The 20,296-nt window shown below is 46.7% G+C and overlaps 1 protein-coding gene across 3 annotated transcripts in view; it reads left to right on the top strand.

Moving 5' to 3' along the window:
- ACIN1 (apoptotic chromatin condensation inducer 1) overlaps positions 1-20,296 on the top strand; it is a 40,227-nt gene that overhangs the window by 6,821 nt on the left and 13,110 nt on the right. The window contains exons 3-9 of one of the 3 annotated variants that reach the window (XM_089479851.1): positions 85-196; positions 4,612-4,700; positions 4,848-6,083; positions 8,210-8,449; positions 9,086-9,174; positions 11,329-11,340; positions 14,440-14,578. In XM_089479851.1, coding sequence (XP_089335977.1) covers positions 85-196; positions 4,612-4,700; positions 4,848-6,083; positions 8,210-8,449; positions 9,086-9,174; positions 11,329-11,340; positions 14,440-14,578 — 1,917 coding nt within the window. Of the gene's footprint in view, positions 1-84; positions 197-4,611; positions 4,701-4,847; positions 6,084-8,209; positions 8,450-9,085; positions 9,190-11,328; positions 11,341-14,439; positions 14,579-20,296 lie in introns of all 3 variants that reach the window. The other 2 variants (XM_089479849.1, XM_089479850.1) reach the window with 2 other exon arrangements.

Raw genomic sequence — 20,296 nt, 5'->3', positions numbered from 1 at the left:
ATTCCTGCAGGTTGCTTTGTGTCAGGTTTAAAACCATGGTGTGTTGCTCCTCGAGACACACTTTTCTTTCTCGTGTTCTGTCAGATTGGTGAGGAGATGAGCCAAAACAGCTTCATCAAGCAGTACCTGGAAAAGCAGCAGGAACTGCTGAGGCAGCGTATGGAACGAGAGGCACGAGAAGCTGCAGACCCAGAGAGTGAGTAGGATAATGTTCTTTCTTGTGTTTATTTTCAATCTCCCCCCCCCCTCTCTCTCTCACACACACACACACACAAATCTTTTTCTCCTGTCCTCACCCATAAGCTTTTGGGAAAGTTTGTCTTTCAGAAAGAATTAATTAAATCACATTCCAATTTGCTGGCTTGGGGTAGGATGGCAGAATCTTGGAGTTGTAGTCCAAAAATCAGTTTTTTCAAGTTCTGATTCCACTTGGGCAGCCTGGATTCTGTAACTCAAGCACTGGCAAGAACAGCTCACTTCTGAAGAAGAACAAGACAAACCTATAGCCCAAAGTGTTTGCTTTATACTGGACTGTGTGGCAATTTTCCATGGAAAAATAAAAATGGTACCAATTTTTCACCCTCTTAGAAGAAATGAAGGTTCTATCCATTCAGCCAGGGGTAAGGAAAGACTCTGAAGGTACAGATAATGCTGATGATTTGAGAGATCAAAGAGCTAAAAAACAATCTGTTAACTGCAGAATTCAAAGAATTGGTGGGGGAAAAACATTGTTAGGAACTGTGAAATTATACGCAGAAAAATGAAGGAACGGATACTGTTGTTTTTGTCAGCTGGTACTACTGTTTGCACCCTCCTGGTTTTATTGCTGTTTTTTGGCTACTTGTATTCTTCTACTTTTATTGATTGCTGTAGGTTGCCTGAAGGGTGTTTTGAATCAGAAGGCAGGGTATAAATTCCATAAATAAAACAAATAAATGTCTAGCTCAGAAGAGAAAGTAGATAACTTGGCAAATAAAACGAGCATTTGCCCAAAAATAAAATAATTAAAAAACAGTGCTCAACAGGAATGAGTAGGAAAGGAAGGGATCCTGAGTAAAAGATGAGCTAGAGAATAGAGTGTAAGGAAAAATAATTTACAGATGCAGTCCTATAGCTTGTTTGCTCAGAAACGAGTCCCATTGGATTCAGTAATGTTTGTTCTGAAAGAAAGGTAATTAAGATGCAGTTGGGCAGAGCAATCCTAACTCCCAGATTTGCACTTTGGAAGGGAATCGTAGGATAGGATGGAACAGAGGACCCTTGCTGTGAGAGAGGAGCTCTGACCACCCTTTTGGCCTACGTCTGGAAGGCTATCTCTGGCTGAGAATCTGCCTCTTCCCACCCACCATCCCACTTTAGGATTCCTTTTCCAATCTTGGAGAGAATACCTGAGAAAACTGAGGGGTAGATTGCTTGGTGAACAAGGGTGAAATTATAACTCTGACAAGGTACTGGAGCAATGATGACAGACCCTATGAGGCTTCTGGATATTTTTTTATGATGCTAATGTGAGCAATAGAGGTTGAGGTTTTGTATCTTGATACTCAGGTTTCAGATACATTGTGAAAAGAAATCTGTGAAAATGTGTTCTTCTGGTTTTGCAACAAGATACCATCAGTCATTAGTCACTGCTTGTTTTCTAGAAAATGATTATTTATTAACAAGTTTATGAAGCTGGATAACATTGTGTGTTTGTTTATGAAAAACCTCTGTAAAATATGCTTTGCCGGGGTGCACTGGCCCTCAAAAGGTTTGGTCTTTACATGGTCTAAAACACATCAAAGTGTGATAATCTACCATTTCAATAATTAACCCCTAATCTGAAAAGAGCTGCATCTGTTCTCCCTTGCCTGCACCCGTGTACAATCCAGTTCAAATGCAGATGAGAAGGAAAACCCTTTAAATCTTTTTTTAAAAGACAGTGGTAAGGTTCTATGTATTCCTCCCAAGAATGGGAGTTCCAGAGCTGTGTGGTCACCAATGAGATAGCTCCGTTCTTTGTACCTGATAGCTTTACTCAATAAGCATGGCATCCTGGTGCAGAACTTAACACTCAGGTAACCTCGTGGTCCTTCAAATTACCTGATCCCAAACAACTGACAGTTTTAAAGTCTACAATCAGTGTCTTGAAATAAGCCGGGAAATGAATATGGAGCTCATACAATTTACAGAATAAGTACCTGGTTCCCACAAGCTTCCGGCTGCTGAATTCTGTACCAGTCCTCCTGGGATATAACTGTGTAGAAACTTTGATCAAATTCAGTTAGTAGGTGAAGTCAGCTTTCCATACCTGTGATAGGTGCTGTGAAATTTTCATTCACTAATTTGGGGGATACATGGGTTGTGATAAAAGGCATATAAAGAGTACCTGAATGGTTTTGAGCTGATCATCTTTAATTCTTCTGCAACTATTGAGAGTCCAGTAGGCCTGATGATTGTGTGTTCCTAATTCTGCTGGGTGAAAACTGCCTTTATACATCTTTTTAGACATATGATTTAAAGATAGGGATATTGTATGTTCGGTTGGAAAAACATGCTTGCTGAGGGATTCAGGGAATTTAAATCTATAAGAATAATTTCTCCAAGCTTTGGTTTGAACATAGCTATACAATCCCACAGTGGTGATAACGGCCCATTATGCAGGGCCTCCTTGTGCAGAACCTAATACTAAGGTACCAAACACACTGCAGAAATAATCCAGTTTGAGACTGCTTTAACTACCCTGGTTCGATGCTGGGGAATTCTGAGGACTATAGTTTTCTCAGACATTTCATTTTCTCTGTCAGAGAGATCTGGTGCTCTGATAAACAATTCCCAGGATTCGCTAGCACTGAGCCAGGGCAGTTAAAGCAGTCTCAAACTGGATTATTTCCATAGTGTGTTTTGGACCAAAGTAAACCTTTTGGTCCTTTAGATTACTGGTGTTATTCAGCCTTGGTCACCTTTCCACAGCAGGGATAGCCCAAGACATACTACCTGAGGTACAACCACAAATGGTGTCCTTATCTCACCCAGGTTAAGGTGTGTAATGTTCAAAATCAGGCAGATTATTTTGGCACATGAGCCAGGAAAGCCATAATTCCTCTTCCCATCCCTGGTGATAAAAATAAAAATAACAAACTATCTGCTGTCCTTTCCTGATATCTGAAATGTACTGCATGAGGCCTTCACCTCCTGTTGCCTAATAGTGGAGCTGGTGCCATTCTGTGTTGGTAAGAAACATAAACATGTGAACCTCCCACATTTGAAACCAGAATCCCTTTGCTGCCCTCTCAGAAACAGGTGTACGTCTTACCTAGCATGCTACCTACCTGAATTGCAAAAAATAGAGGGAAGGTGTTCCAAATGAGCAGGCACCATGGTTGGCTGGTTTAAACCAAATGACTTTTAAAAACCTACACACACACTAATAGATTTATAAATCAATTATTCATTTACAAAAAGTCTGGCCATTATTACTATTTTCCAACCTTCTTACTGGAACAACAGTATGACAGTTTAAATTTAAACATTTTAATTTTTAACAGTTCATTGGTAGTTGTTTGTTGTTAGACCAATATCCAGTGTTGGTTGCTTCTTTTTAATCACTTTATTTCATAGAGCAAGAAATGCTGTTCAGAAACAAATCTTTCAGTGAACATAAGTTCAACTTGCTTTAAAAGAGCATATTAATAAGAACAATTGTTATTTAAGCTAGTGGCCGTAACATTTGACCTGCATGTTGCTGCTTAATTTTCTGAATTAGTCCTGTATTTGTCTAGACCTACATATTAATGCAAAAAAGAGGTGGGGGGGGGGGCTGGTGTTTTGTTTTTTTAAAAAACAACCCTTGGCTTTTTTTAAAAACTTGGCTTTTTTCCAATCCTGGCAGACACATTTGCATCCCTCCTGATACTCATCTAGCTTCTTCATTCAGAAGACATATTTACCCACAGTTCTACTGCTGAGATGTTTTGTTGACTGGGAGAGGGGAGGTGTTTCCACAGAATACCCAGGAGGCATTCCAGATGCTATATTGCTGTGAATAGGGCTAAGATGCTAGCTTGTTAACTACTGCTGTTCATATGTGCTGATTTTTGTGGCTTTGTGAAGATCAAAGCTTGCGTGACCACAGCTTTCTGTGACCTGTTGGGCTGTTACTTCTAGAATCCCCCAGCCAGCTGTCCTTTCTGGCCATCATCCCTATCATCCCAGGACAACTTAGATGCAAGCCTGCATCTGAATCTGAATGATAAGTCAGGGTGTTAGCATGCACACCATGCACACGCTCCCTAACCCAAGGAGGAAGCACACACTGGAGAGGAGGAGATCCTCTACTGGGTCTCTAACAGATTGGAGTTCATCCGTCTTCTGTCTCCTCCTCCCACTAGTCAGACAGCAAAGTGAGAGGAACAAGGATGATGTCAAATCCATTGGCAGGATTGTATGCTTCAGGCCCCCATTAGGTATCTTACGCCTGATTCTTTCAAACGTCATTTGCTTGCTTCTGTATACAAGGGACCTTGTAATACTTGTGTCTCCACTTGAGTTTCCCTTACAGCAGCCTGCTGCCATGTAAATTGAGAAATAATGTCTACCCCCCTCCTGATGGCTGTCCTATTCCTTTGCTAGGCAAAAGGTGTATCACGTCGCGGGAGAGGGAAGAGTCTGATGAAGAAGAGCCCAGGAGACAAGAGCAACATCCCTCTCGGGTTAGGCAGGTAAATAGCAGCAGAGGTGTAGGGGGAGTTGGGTTAGGGTAAGGTACTCTAAAGTGGAGACCCAAATATGTGGGCTTTGCCCCATGAAATCTGGAGGTGTTTGGAGAGCCACTCAGAGCAGGCTATGTGATTCACTTATTCCTTTAGGCCAGAGTCATAAAGCCCCCTCCACTGGGCAGTGAAGAACAGGAAACATCTCTTAAGAGTCGGCGGGCTGCCCAACGGGCACCTATAAAAGATGAAGAGGAGGAGGAGGAGGAAGAGGAGGAGGAGGAAGAAGAAGAGGAAGCTTTGCCTGTGCTGCCAAAAGTGTCTTTGCCAGCTGAGCCGGTAGCACCAGCTCCCTTGGATGAAGCTCCACCACCTGTTACCCCAGAAGCACAGAAAAAGGAGGTCTCGGCCAAGAATCCAGATACCCAAGGCTGCGAAGCGGCTATGCCGCTTCTTTCCCCCTTGAAGGGGTCTGCTGAAGGAGAGATTGAGCCCATGGTGCCAGCAGACAGGGAAGAGCAGCAAACAGATGTACTGCAAGAACCGCAGGAGGAGAAAGAGGAACCCAGAGAATCAGGCCCTCAGGAAAAGGAGCCAGTTGATGCCATGGAATCGGAGGCCACAGCCCAGTTACCAGAAACCGTTAAGGAGGAGAGGGCAGATGGAGACCTGGGGTGTCAGGAGCAGCAAGGGGTGACTGGCATCCATGCGATACCTGAAGTGCAGGTGGCCAGCCTGGGTGAAGCTAGTCCTGCTCCTCTTCAGCCTGACCAGACAATGGAGGAGCCACCAAGAGATGAAGATCAGGAGGAAGCAGCAGATACCCTACGGTCCTTGGAGGAAGCTGCAACGGCAGCAGCTGCGGCCCTGATCCAGGCGTCCCCCTCACCCCCACAGCTGACCGAAGCACAGCAAGCCCAACAGGATCACGGGGGAGAGGAGCCCCCTCTGCCCCTGTTGACAAAGGAGGCCCCAGCTGGGCCCAGTCCTTTGGAAGAAGAGGCCCCACCTCACCTCTCCTGCCCCTCTCCCCCCACTCAGGAACCACCGGGCACAGTGAGTCCCAGTATCCCTGAGGACAGGCCCAGCCACTTGCCATCTCCCTTGCCTCTCCCCCAGCAGCAGCAGGAAAGGCCCAGGGGCGCCGGCTCATCCCGCTCCTCTTCCTCAGCATCCAGTTCCTCCAGATCTCGATCGCGCTCCCGGGGCAGCTCACAAACCCAGACCCACACCAGAAGGCCCCGCTCTGGCTCATCAGAGTCACCTGTGAGGAAGCGGCGGGCTTCCGGCTCCCCATCCCGTTCTGGCTCTGAGCGGCACTCCAGTTCGTGCTCCAGGTCTCGTTCCAGATCTCGTTCAAGATCACGCTCCAGCAGCGAGAGCAGCAGAAAGGTGAGTGGGAACTCTGCATTGCTTGGCTCCTTCCAGGGCCTCTGGGCAGCTGCTGCCATCATGGCAAAAACTTTTTTAAAAAACAATTTAGCTAATCTCAAGATCCTTGTATTGGAATCTTGAGTCAGTTTACTCTTACTGGGAATTATCCCATTCCCCAAACAGCCTAAACTTTTCTAGATGTATTTCCAACACTTTTCTTCTTCCTGGTGCCACCAGTGTAGTTGCTGTTCATTCCAGTTCCTTCCCTGACTTGTGGACAGCAAACCTATTCAAGCAAAGCTCAGAAGAACCCACGGCTAGTAATACACTGCTTGAACTTGGTGTTTCTGTCAAGATGGCAGGAGTCTTGTTTGAAGCAGCAGCAGGGGGCTGAAAGAATTTCTGGCCCAAGGCAAGTTCCACCTTCAAAAGCAAACAGGCGTTTCCAACTGGGGCAAATCAATCTCAGGCCGATCAGGAGGGAACTTAGCCCTTTAGATTCTTCTAGGCCTCAGAGGTTCCTCACTTGCCTCTGGCCAAACTTTTCAACTCCTGATGTGTGGAAGGGAACAAGGAATGCTTTCTTTGAGCAACATAAAAAAATAAGCATCCCAAGGGCTGTATTAGAAAGGAAATTATATTTAAACAGGATTAGTAGGGTGGGAGCAGAAGTCATTTTAAAGCAGGGCTGGACATAGGGCAACCCTGGGACTCCCGTTAAGGTATTTTCATGGCCCCAACTCACTCATACTCAGTCTGATCATCCTTTTTCTGATTAAAAAGGTGGGTGAATTGCCTTTCCTAGAAACCTCCAGGAATTGTTGATTTCCTGTTAAAACAGAATGCAACACACACACATAATAATTTTTATTTAGACCCCGCCTCTCTGTCAGTGACAATTGAGGCAGCTTACAGTCAAAACATCCATACAAACCCCATGTCCCAATAATTCCCACCCTCCCCATAAACATTAAACAAGTAACTATTAAAATCATACATTAAAATATACAAAAAATAAGCAAATACAGTTACAGCATATTCAATGAGGGAGTAATTCAGTTGGTGGCCAGGTTGCTATTCAGGACACACAGAACACACACAAAGTTTAAGGTAAAAATAGGCATTTGTCAAAGCCAGAAGTGGACTTACAGCACAATCTGGGTTCTGTTCTGTGTTTATTTTTAAATTTTGTGTAGTCCATGGAAAATTTCTGGAAAATTCCAAGGAAGAAAACGGTACCCGGAGTTACCCACCTTTTGTAGTTGTTGTTCCTGTTGTTATGTGCCTTCAAATCAACTCCTTATGGTGACTCTGTGCTAGGGTTTTCTTGGCAAGATTTTTCCAGAGGAGGTTTGCCACTGCCTTTCTCTGAGACTGAGAGAATGTGATTTGCCCAGTCTCTCATGGGGTTCCACAACTGAGCAGGAATTTGAACCCACTGTTTTCCAGAGTCCTACTCCAACACTTACACCACTACACCACACTGGAATGCCTTTTTAAAAAGTGCCTGTTCTATTGCATAGACATTAAAGTTCCTATGCAGACTTTTAGATGTCATTCTTTAGATAGGGAGTAGGAATTATTAAGCCCTCCAGAGGTGGTTGAACTACCCAGTTACCTTAACCAGTGAAGCCTGAGGTGAGGAATGTTGGGAATCGCAATAATGTCATCTGAATGGCACACAGTTCCAACACCTGCTGGAAATGAACATATCACGGGTAAATACCAACGTTCGTATTTCCAAATTAATCAGGTTTTTAAAAAAAGTTCAAGTGTATATAAAATTGCAGATGGTGAAACCAACGCAAGAGGTACATTCCATCCTGCATGAGAAAATCAGGGAGAAAGGGAATACAGTACCTTTTCAAGAATCATGATTGGTCTATATCAGCAAACCTTTTGAAAACAAACAAAATAAGCTTTCCCCCCAGCTTTGGAGTCTTTTCTTGGACACACACTTATGTAGATTTAATCATCCAGTTGATTGACAAGCTCACTTAGTTAATGAACTAAAATAGATTTATTTTGATGCCTTCCCCACATCTTGCTTCCACCCATTTCCGGTTTCTGATTTCTTGAGTGGCCATCCCCAAGCAGGTATGCTTGAGCTTTCTGTCTCTAAGATTCTCTCCTTCTGATTCCAGTCTCGCAGCCCTGAAGTATCAAGAGACAGTACCAGCTATGCTCACACCAAAGAGCCCTCTCCGCTGCAGGAGACTCTCTCTCGTAGCAGCCCCCCGGCCCAGCAAGACAAGTCATCAAGTCCCCAGGAAGAGGAAAAAGTAGCCACTCATTCTCCACTTTCGGACCCCCTGAAACACCCCAGCCATGTCCAAGAGCAGCAGCACCATGACATGGAGTTGGAGAGCACAGTTCCAGAGCGAGTACGGAATAGAGGGGATGGAAATGGGGGAGGGTTTCTTCTGTCAGGGTGTCATCTCCACTTTAGCTCCTCTTTGGAGTAGGAGGAGGTCAGAGATAGAATATTTATTTATTTATTTATGGTATTTATACCCCGCCCTTCAGCCCTTATGGCTATCAGAGCGGCTTACAATTATTATTTTTAATTATACGGTTCCCTGCCCTCAGGCTTACAATTTAAAATACATGACACAAAAGGAGAAGGGAATGGTGGTGGGAAAGGGGATGAGGTCCAGTGGTTCTTTTCTCCCTGTGAGGCCTGGACCAAGGCAGATGGACTAGAGGGCGGACTCTTCTTCTTCAGGCTAGCCCTGATGGAGCTGGGCCTGCCTGGTCACTCCCTCATAGGCCGAAGGATGACAGTTATGGAGGGAGGAGTCTCTTCCTTCAGGCTAGCCCTGATGGAGGGAACTTGCTTTGGGCTTTAGCTTCCCAAATCCCCAGCCAGCATGGCCAGTGGAGGATTCAGGGAGTTGTAATTCCTCCAGACCTTTTTCAGAGCTCTTGGTGGGTGCTTGCAGGGGAGTTGCCTACAAAAAGTGGAGATTGTGAAACCCTGTGTGGTCTCTTCCTGCTAAACTAGGCCTTTCCCTCCACAGGACAGTCCAGAGCCTCCCTCTCCCATGGAGGTTTCTGGCCCAGACAGCGAGGTGCCAGCCTGGGAGCCCCAGCACCCTCCTGAGCAACAGCAGCCCAGCAAAAGGTAAGTATCAAGGCTAAGAAGAGGTCTGGGTGGTAGGTGCAAGTGAGAGTCTGGGCAAGTCTCGACACCGTACACTACTTTTGAACAAAGCACCCGACAAGTGAGTGGAGGTCAGCTCCAGACCCAGACGTGACAGAGATGTTAAATAACACCACAGTACTCAACACACAAAGCCTTTTTTGAAAACTAGTTTAAATTGGCCATTGGACAAAGATCCAAAACACAGTGCAAAAATAATCTAGTTTGAGACCGCTTTAACTGCCCTGGCTCAATGCTAGGGAATTCTGAGAACTAGTTTTGTTAGACACTGAACCTTCTCTGTCAGAGAGCTCTGGTGCCACAACAAACTACAGTTCCCAGGATTTCCTAGCACTGAGCCAGGGTAGTTAAAGCAGTCTCAAACTGGATTATTTCTGCAGTGTGTTTTGGACCAGTGGCAGCATGGCTTAAATTACAGTATCTGAAGTGAGGGACTGGCTGGGCTCCCCTCCCTCATATGCCAAGTACTGATACCATATTTATGCTCATAGACAACTGTCCTGACAACTTGCTGTGAACCGTGGCACCAGTGCACAGGCCACCATTTTGGACAACAAAGGCATGTGCACAGTGCGCTGTGTAAGAGTTTCTGTGACCAAAGACTGATGATGTTCAGATTAACATGAACTCCTGCATCACTTGATTTAGAAATTTAACACTGCATGTTACTCCTTGAACCAAACTACAGTGAGGTTCCCCCCCCCCCCCCCACGCCTTGAATTGTATCTGATCTTTTTTAATGTAATCAGAGTGGACCTTTCTCCATTTCTACTGTCACATCCAGGATCCCAAAATGATTCCGTTTTGGTGACGGCATCCTATTATTAACAGGTTCTTTTAAGAAGATAGTGTCCTGAATAGCCCAAGATACTTAACTAAGGTGTAGTTGGAAATAGGTAGATGAACAGCTTTGTCTTAAAGGTCCCCGCATGAGGAAGGGGGATAGCAGCTCTGGATCTTCTGGAGTAACCCCTTTGGTCAAACTAGCCAGTTCCAATAGGAAAATATGGTGTTTACACAGTGCTTACTCTGTGCTTGGTGTTCTAATCTGTCTAGGAGATAGGGCTTTGCCCCAACTTGCCTGCAGGGACCTACTTTAACAACTCCTTTTGCTTGGACATATTTCATTTCCAGGGGGCTAATTTGACGGGGAGGGTAGTTTCAAGGCAGAAGGGACCTGATTTGGTTGAGAATCATCTACTCCAGCGTACACTAGGATGGGCATGGGGAAAGGAATGGAAATTTCCAATTGCAGGGCAAAAAAATAATTTAGTGTGGTCTTAGGGTGCATCTGCACTGCAGAAAAGAAGTGGAAACTTTGAAAGGGGAAATCCTTTGCACACCAAAGGCTGCATCTGCACTGCAGAAATAATGTAGTTTGACACCACTATAGCGAAGTGCTGTGGAATTCTGGGATTTGTGGTTTTCTGAGATATTTAGCCCAGTGATTCTGAAACAGTGAGGTGGGAGAGTTGCTCAGGGGGGGGGGGGTGAAACTTGGAGGCCCTTCCTCTTCCCTCCTTCCCAAACTTTTCTGTGTGTAAAATGTACACAAACGTTGTTAAATATTGAATCTCCTTAAATAAATCTGCTCTAATTTTATTGTTATTTTCTTACAAAATATTAAAATGTGAATATACATAAACATGGGAATGAAAGTACACACACTAAAGAAAGCAAATATTTTAATTCATATGCAACAGTGAATGGGTTTGTGTGTGACATCCCCATGTAGAGGAGGGGTCCCAGGGGTAAATAATTTGAGTGCCACTGATTTAGCTGTGCCAGAGAACTCTGATACCTCAACAAACTACAAGTCCCAGGCTCCCATAGCACAGAGCTGTAGCAGTTAAAAGTGGTGTCAAGACTGCATTATTTTTGGTTTCTAGTGGTTTTTTCGGGCTATGTGGCCATGTTCTAGCAGATTTTCTTCTAGAACATGGCCACATAGCCCAAAAAACCCACTAAAAACCATGGATGCCGGCCATGAAAGCCTTCGACTTCACATTGCATTATTTTTGTAGTGCAGGCGCTACCCTAGAACAGTTGTCATCCTGAAATGAACAGTGACCAGTAGCCTTCACAGCAAAGGAGGAGGAGGCACTGCAAAACGTAGGGCATTCAAAGAAAATGTTGGACATGACCGAATAAAAGCTAAAAATACTCATATAAAGATAAATCCATACTTCTTAGCCATTTGGCTCAAAATGGAGATTGTTATGGAATTCAGGAGGGATTCCAAAGCATTCTTCACTTTGAGCTAAATGGAAGGATGAAAGAGAGGACATGTCCTGGAAAAAGGAGGACATCCAATCACCCTGGGAATGAATGAATTAATCCACTGCTGAAAGTAGTTGCTTGGGGCTCTGCTGATGTATATAAACTGGGCCACCCTGCTTTTTCAGAGCCTGAAAAGCCCCCTTTCCCCTCCATAGGGGCTGCTCCTGTTGGATTTCTGCCTGCCCCCCCCCCCATCCCTCCATTTCACCTATCTGACCAGGAGGAATGTCCAAAGTATCCTCCATTCCAAGCATGACTCAGGCTGCATCCACACTGCAGAAACAATCTGGTTTGAGACCATTTTAACTGCCATGGCTCAGTGCTGTGGAATTCTGTGGATTCCATAGCATTGAGCCAAGGCAGTTAAAGTGGTCTCAAACTGGATTATAATTTCTGCAGTTGTGGTGCAGTTTAAGAAGCGTGGCTTTATCTCTGTGATCCAAAACATATTGCAGAAATAGTCCAGTTTGAGACCACTTTAACTGCCCAGACTCAGTGCTAGGGAATCCTGGGAACTTGAGCTCTAGGACAGAGAAGGCTTAATGTTTCCCAAAGGTCCAAAACACTTGTAGAAATAATCCAGTTTGAGACTGCTTTAACTGCCCTGGTTCAGTGCAGGGGAATTGTGGGAACTACTCTTGTGAGACATTTTTATATATACATACATACATACATGGGCTACCTCTTCCAGAGGATCGAGGCGGGTTACAATCACAAAATACATTAGCAACAATAACCATATAAAATGTACAAAAGATAAAACAACACAATCCCCTTAAACTCCATAGCATTGAGCCAAGGCAGTTAAAGTGCTCTCAAACGGGGTTCTTTCTGCAGTGTGTACAGTTCCCAGGATGCCTTAGCACTGAGCCAGGGCCGTAGTTCTCCAAAGTGGACCATTGCAGCCTAAGGAGCATGGCTGTGTCTCCAGATGAGTGGCTTTTCTTGGGCCATGCCCTCCATTTCCCTGAGAGTCCAGGTGGGGCTGGGATGCTGCTGCAGAGGGCCCTTCTTCCTCCCTCCATCCCTCCTCTTTGGCGCCTTCTTCCTCTCCTCCTCCTCCTCCCCCCAAAGTCCATCCTCCCGGGGGCTGCTGGGAAGGAAGGCAGGCAGCGGCAAGATGGCTCCGCCGCCCCTCGGTGGCTCTGGAGCTGTGTCCTCGGCGCCTCTCCTTCGTCCTCCTCCTGGCGGCCCTTGGTCCTCTGCTCCCTGCGGCGCTTCCTAGGCGAGAGGAGGAGGAGGAGGAGGAGGAGGAAGAAGCCAGGCCCGGCCATGCTGCTCTCCGAGAGCAAGGGAGGGTGAGACCGGGAGGCCAGGCCTGGACGCCTCCGTCCCTCCATTCATTCATTCCTCTTTCCTTCCCTTCCTTTGCGCCATCCTCACTTTCTCCCCCCTCCTCCTTCCATACTGGTATTTTTCCTCCCATCCCCCCTTTCTCTTTCCCTCCTTTCTCTCCATCCATTCATTCGCCTGCTCCACCCCTCCCCCGGTTGCTCGCTTGCCTGCTGCTTTCTTTCCTTCCTTCCTTCCTCTCCCTGCCTCGCTGCTCCCTTCCTCCCCCTTTCTTTCTGCCTCCTCCACCATCACCTCCTCCTCCAGGAGCCCCTCTGCCATCCATTTTCTTTCCCAGCCCTTGCTTTCCTTCTCTTCCCCATCCATCCCCTGCTGTGACAGGGTCACTCTCCTTCTTCACCTTGCTTCCCTTCCCTCTTCTCTCTCTCTCTCTCTCTCTTTTTCTTTCCATTCTTCCAGACCTGAATTTGCTGCATTTTTGGTTCATTTTCCCTCACCCCTCCCCTATCTGTATGCCCTCCAATGTTCAGCATCAGCATCTTCCCCCCCCCCCCCACATCCTTCTGCAGATATTTCTCTGATGGTTGTGTCTTTCCTGCTCCTCTTTCTCTTTCCCATTCTTCCAGGTTCTCTCCCCTGCATTTTCCTGGGTCAGGACCCCACATGTCTTCTCCCCTCTTTCCCGCATGCGTCTCTTCTGCCTTTCTAGCCTGCCTCAGTTGTCCATCTTTTTTCTCCTTGCCCGACAGGGTTAACTTCCCCTGGGTTTTGTCGGCCATTCTGTGGCCTTTGGTAGGCTGGTGCCCCGGCCGACCCTGGGGCAACCCTGGGTGGCACCTATGAGTGCAGCCTTGTGGTGTGGAAGATGCAGCCTGAGGCAACATTTTGGGGAAGGGAATATCCAGATCTTGAAGCATTCTTTTTGTTTTTTACTACAGCTCCCAGAATTCCCAACCAGCATGACTAGTAGCCTTTTGACTGGGGATTCTGGGAACTGTAGTAAAACACACAAGAATGGGGAAATGACCAGTGGTAGTGAAGTCAAGAGGAGGGTTTCTGTAGTTCTAGAAACCTGCTGTTATTTTAGAAGCTGTGGCTGTTGCCTTAAAAGTAGGATGAGTGGAGATAGACCCAGTTTAGGTCTCTTATGCCAGCTGCAGTTTTCTGATTCCACCCCCCTCCCCCCCAACGCAGCCGCCCCCAACTCCAGATGTGTGGAAACAGGCTGTGATTGACACTTTGGATAACAGAAAAACACTTTTCACATGTTTAAGAGCACTGTTTGGAGCGGGTTAAGCTTGGCTGAGGTGCAGGTGGAAGGATCCCAGATGGAGTTTGTGGAAGGCAAAGATGGCAGTGGGGGAAAGTGGGTTGGAAGAAATATTTTTCTTTGGAGGGGTAGAAGAGGAGGCAAGGAGACAGAAATGCTGTTTAACTGAAAAGGAGCACTTCCACAGGGTGGAGATTTAGTGTGTGAATATGGGGACCAGTTTCATAGGGTGGTCTAAAGTGGGGAGGGAGGCTGAGTTGCCTTAGCCCTGGGGATCACCTGCCCACCTGACTAGAGAAGGGGGGGGCAATCCTTGAAAGCCCCCTCCCACCAGCCAGCAGTGACTGCCTCTCCCTCTCTCCATACAGTGAGGAGAAGCAAGAGGTGTCCATGGAGCCATCTGATCCCCGTCCTGAGAGCGAGGGCCCCGAGCCCGGCCCCGACGAACACCCATCTGCAGAGCCCCCTGGCCCTGACGCAGGCCCTGAAGATGAGGAAAAGAAAGAGGTAGTGTGTTGGGGCTCTCCTTGGCACATGCGTGAGGGGACCCCAGGGTGCAGAGGGGTAGCCAGTAGCAGGAAATGGGGGAAGTGAAAAGGTGCATAAGGGCATGCCTGGGGAGGGCACCCTTAGGAGCAGTGGGCCGTGAACCTTTCCAGTCCTGCTGTGGGAATAGGAGGAGTTTGTGAGTCATAGATTTCCTCAAATGAGGGCTGGATGCTTGGCTAGCCCATAGTTTCCTTACAAACTGAAAGTGAGAAAGAGCTGCCCTGTTGTCTGACACCCTCCCCAAAGCCTCCCCTCATCTTTTATCCCCTTTAGCACCAGGAAGTGTTAAGCCAGGGCTCTGTGTGTTTGTGTGTGCTGCAATTTTGCAATGAATTGGGGAGGGGGTGTGAGAGTCCACTGGTGATGGCTTCTGAAGAAGCTCAGCTTTTGTTTTTGTTTGGAAAACAGAAGCAAGTTTCTAGCTCTGTCTTGGCTGTGACAAGAAATGTGTGAATGTGTGTGGGTAATAAATGCCAGAGAAATGGCTGAGCAAACCTTCTGGCCAGGTGGAGGGATGGGGCAAGATTTAAGTACTCTGCAACATTTCTGGCCCCTTCCTGTGGCTAATAAAAGGCAGAACAAATTATGCACAGGAGAATGGACTGAGTTGTACAAAGTAAAAAAAAATTGTGCAGACTTGCTCAGCTTGCATAATTTATATTCAGAGTTTGCTTTGGAGATCAGCTTTACTTGGTGGACAGTTTGGTTTTCTTGGGCACAGAATTCTGAATTTGAGCACTTCCCTCTGCCTTAAGCCAAGGGTTGGTATAAATGTAAATTATGTTGGCTGCATGAATTTACAAGATAGTGATAACCCAAGCCCATCCTACCCTTAAGCCTGGCTCTTGGTGTTAATGAGCAAACCCCTGAATTTTGGGAGGTTTAGATACTTGTTTGCTGAAAGTCACTTTATGGACAATTTTCTTCTGCCCACACTCCTCCCAGCCCTATATTTCCCACCAAATAACTTTTCTCACCCTGAGCTAGGGTGAAAAGCTGGTCCTTTCCATCTGTTCCATCAAAGGGAGGGCTCATGACCAGGGTATGGGCAGGGCTGTTTGGGGAGTCATATGTGGGGGCACGCGCACACACAAGCACACACACACCCCTATGAGACCCTGCTTTCCTTGCCGCTGAGAAGAGGGGAGGGTGGGGACAGACCTTGCTTCCTCCTCACCCTAAAGCTAGCTTCCCCCCACAATCCCGTTGACATTCTCCTCTGGACTCGTTTGTTCTGATCCCCGTTTTAAAGAGGCACCAATCCACCGGGAGTGCGAAAGACAGAGAGAGAGAGAGAGAGAACCGGAGAGAGAGAGCGCGAACATACTTGAACAGGCTGCATGCAGGTACACACAGAGGTGGATGAGAAATTTGGAGACTCGTCTTTTTGTCTGCCCAGCTTAGGCCTTTCCTGCCACTGATTTTTGCTCTACGGCAAACTCCTTGGCTCCAGAACTAGAGAGCTCTGCAAAGGAACATGCCTCTGAGAGACCCATACGCCCTGTGGGTCTCTCACGCTCCATGATCCTGCTTCCAGTTACCAAGTGGAGTTCTGTTGACCCACAGAACAGTGCTTGCATTCATTTCATTCCTAGTTGATCTCCAGAGCAGAAGAGTGCTGCTATAAACCCTTTCTGGCTGAAAATTTCACAGGCCTAAGTGTCCAAGAACCAGAGAACTTGGCCTAGTACTTCTCAACCTCCTACTGTCTACTTGATGCTGATCTCTGTCTCTGCCATGTGTTTGAAATACCTGTATCTCCTGTCAACAAGGTTTCCACAAGAGCATCTGTAAAGTCTTCATGCATTCTAAACTATTGTCTGAGAAAGCCAAGTCTCCTCCCATGAAATGGTTGCTGTGATTTTTCTGGTCCATTCCGCAGCAAGCAGAAGACTTGGAGAACTTCCCTTGCTACCTTGGGAGCTTGAGACAGCATTTGGAGGCCACAGCATTCGTAGGACTTCTCCATCGTGTTCAGTCCCACATGAAGGAGGGTCCCATTCAGTGATCTCCAACTCCTGGGAGCCTGATTTCTCCAACAGTTCCTTCGCTGATTATGGGACTGGACTCTGGCGGCTTTCTGAAGGAGGGATTGGCCATCTCCTCTGTCCTGGTGAGCAGAATGGCAAGTTTTTGTGGACTTTGTTGCCCAACTGCAGGGTTTTCTTTCACAAGTCCTGGGTTTTCTCTGCCAGATGTTGAGAACTTGCACGTCCACCGAGTTCTCTGGAACTGCAAAGTATTGCCTAAGAGGACTTAGTTTGCCTGGGGTCCTCCGAATATGGAACTCTCCCAGTCGTTGGCTTCTGTTGTTGCCTTACCTGGACTCTCAGTTTTCAGTTATCCCGCTTCCACCTGTTGTTCGGACTCTGCCCAATTTGTGATTCATTCCTCCACTGTGCTTGCTGGCGTTTTCCATTGGTTGTAGCCCCCCACCATGTATGGGACTTCTGCCATGTGGCGGTGCTTCACTCTCCATTGGTCCCAGTCTCTGCCTGCCAAGAACTGCTGCCTTGAGCCTCCCCTTCCACCTTGCCAGTTGCGGGAGGTGCTTCTGTCTCGCCCTCTCTCTTCCGGGACACTTGACTCCGACCACCAGCCAAGCGCTAGGTTCCTACCTACCACCAACCAGCCAACCACCACCTCCTCTCTTGTCACCCAACCCAACCAAGCACGCACCTTTCAGGCCAGGGAGGGCTCATTCCGATTGGACCAGCCGTTGCCTAGATACAGCGCACACACTGAGGTGCGATTGGCTGAACAGAAGACCCTGCCCCAGGTGTGAGAGGGTACCTGGAGCGCTTGTCCTAAGTTGTTATCTATATCTATTTTTCTGTTGTTTTAATATAATTTTTAAAGGAAAAAAATCAGTTGCACTATCTCCTGGGGGTGGGTGGTTCTTGCTGTAGCTTAAACAGAGGGGTTTCTCCCTACATTTTCATTTATTGATGAGAGGGGCATGGAATCTGTTGGGGGGGGGGAAACCTAGTTTGTGTACAAACCTGGTTCAGTCCAGCCCCCAGCCTTGCTCAGACTGAGGGGTACGTTGATATAGGGGTTTGGGAGTCTACCCCACCTGCCCCCTCATTTCCAGTGGAACCTGCTGTTCAGGAATAAAGTGGATCTATTGGGACTGAGTCATTGAACACCATGGAGAAAAGAGAGAGGGTTCTTAGGCTCTTAGAGAGAACATCTTAGGCTCACCTAGCAGGGGGTTCTTCCCAGATCAGCTTACCTCAACCTAAGGGATGGGGAAAGTGCAGCATGCAAACCTCAAATGATTCCTCCCTGGCTTTTGCAAAATAAAAATAAGTTTTTAAAAGAAATCTCATCGTGCCCCCATATGTCCTCAAGAGAAGACCTTCACGACTTGGCAATAGGAAGGGGCCAAAATTCAAATAGGGTAACTTCTTCAGGCTGCAGATAGGTTTAAATTAAATATTAATAATTATTCATTATTTTCCTAAAAGAGAAGGCCGAGCAGCTAAGGAGCATTGCAAGTGTCCACCCATCATCACTCACCCGGCCTTCTACTCAGGAGAAAGCCTGACAACTGAGGACCCTTGTAAGGCAGGTATTTGTCCATCTTCCTCCGCTGCCAGCACCCGGCCTCCTTCTCAGGAAAAAGCCAGATGGTGGAAGAGCCTTGCTCGCAACCATTTGCCCATCCTCCTCCTCTGCTGCCTGGCCTTCTCCTCAGGAGAAGGCCAAGCAGTGGAGCAGCCTTGAAGTCATTCCACATCCTTGCGGGCCACCTGAAATCCTTTGGTGGGCCACATGCGGCCTCTGGCCCATATGTTGTGCAAGCCTGCTCTACACAATCCAGGAAGGACCTTTTTAGGTCTTTGAGAGGCCCTTTTCCCCCCAACAGGAAGTGACCTGCAATTAATTTCCTGGTCACTTCCTGTTGGAGAGAATATTTCTCCTGGCCCTAACTTTTCCCAAAGGTGGCTGAAAACACTGCAGGTGCTTCCCTGGAAGCACGTATATGTGTGTGTGTGTGTGTGTGTGTGTGTGTGTGTGTGTGTACACACACACATGCTATTAGTGTGGTGAAGTGGTTTCAGCATTGGACTAGGAACTGGGAGACCAGGGTTTGAATCCCATCTCGGCCATGAAAATCCACACTCTTTCACCCTCTGCCTCAGAGGATGGCAATGGGAAACCTCCTCTGAAGAAACTTGCCAAGAAAATCCCGTGATAGGCTTGCCTTACAATCACCATTAGTTGGAAACAACTTGAAGGCACACAACAACAACAACACACAGTGTGCCCACGCCAACTGCAGGCTTGCTATCAGCAGTTTGAGCTTCCGCAGATGGCAAACCCCAGCTTTTTTAATGGACGGTTGTGCACATGGCGTTGTGAATGGGCACACATGCCCAATGACTTAAGGTCTCACTTTTTTGCTATGCATGGGGGATTCTGGAACAGATCCCCCACAGATAGCAAGGGATAACTGTGTGTGTGTACTTTTCAAGGGGGTACAGCCCTCCAGAGTCTCCTGGGAGGCAATGCAACCCCATAACCCCTGATAATTGTTCATCCCTGTTTAATCTGATGTGCTCTGCATGTGACTCAACTCCCAGCATCTCCAGATGATATAGTCAGTGACCACACTGGCTGAGGATCATGGAATTTGTAGTCTGATGCATCTGGAGGGCCCCATGTTGAACAAGGGTAACTTAAGCCTTGGAACAGTTTAATGTCCTCTTAACTGATAAAATCCTATTTGCTCCCCTTGAGTACTAATTAATTTATCACTGAAGTCAAGAAGGATCCCTCAGTTGCCTCAAGTGACTTAGCATGGTCCCACATTGCTTCTGTAACCTGTGGCTCTCCTCACAGAGTGAGGCTAATGGTGGAGTTCCTTTCTGCACCAGCATCAGCAGTCAAATGGGAGAGAGTCATGCTGGCCTGGGCGGGAACTATGCAGTCAGTGTTCCTGGAGCAATGTATTACTGCGGATCCAAGAATGAAGCAAAATTCTGTGTAGCAGGGAAGCATGGCTCCCACATTGCTAGCAAAATAGAGGTCCTTGCTTCTGAACTCCTCGCTCATGCAAATGTTGCCAGAGTCTGGTCTGAGTTGTTTCCTTCCAGCCTTGCCTTCTTTTAACTGTGGAATGGAGAGCTGTTTCCTGACTAGAAAGCAAAGCCATAGAGCGATGAAGTGTGCTCCTCCCAATCTGACACAGTAGGATCCTTTTTGGAGAAAAGGAATATCTGCAAGAAGTCAGGCATTTTAAGATATTTCACAGTGATACCTAACACTTCTGGCCTTTCTTCTTGTAAACACAGGCTTGTAATGCTGATTTTCCTATTTGAGTAGTGGTTAAAAACACATAAACACACTTGCCTGAGCCATGCAGCCTGATGGTGGTGGTGCTGATTAACTTTATTTTTATCCCTTCTTTTCCCCACCACCGAGACTCAAGGCAACCTAACAATTACAGTGATAACAGTATAGTTAAAGGCTCAACTTTAAAATAGGGTTTAAACTGTTAAAGAAAGTTAAAACAATTTGAAAGAGTTAACAGGCAATGTAAAAATAATACAAAGATGTCACTTTGGCTGAAAGTCCTTACAGTTGGATTAGTCACCACTGTCACACCAACAGTGATCTGTTGTTGTGTGCCTTCACGTTGTTTAATAATAATAATAATTAATAAAGTTT

Source organism: Sceloporus occidentalis, unplaced genomic scaffold (genome assembly GCF_023333645.1).
Source record: "Sceloporus occidentalis isolate IW3139 unplaced genomic scaffold, rSceOcc1.0.p SCAF_14, whole genome shotgun sequence".
Taxonomy (NCBI): domain Eukaryota; kingdom Metazoa; phylum Chordata; class Lepidosauria; order Squamata; family Phrynosomatidae; genus Sceloporus; species Sceloporus occidentalis.
This window is presented reverse-complemented; position numbering and strand designations above follow the sequence as displayed.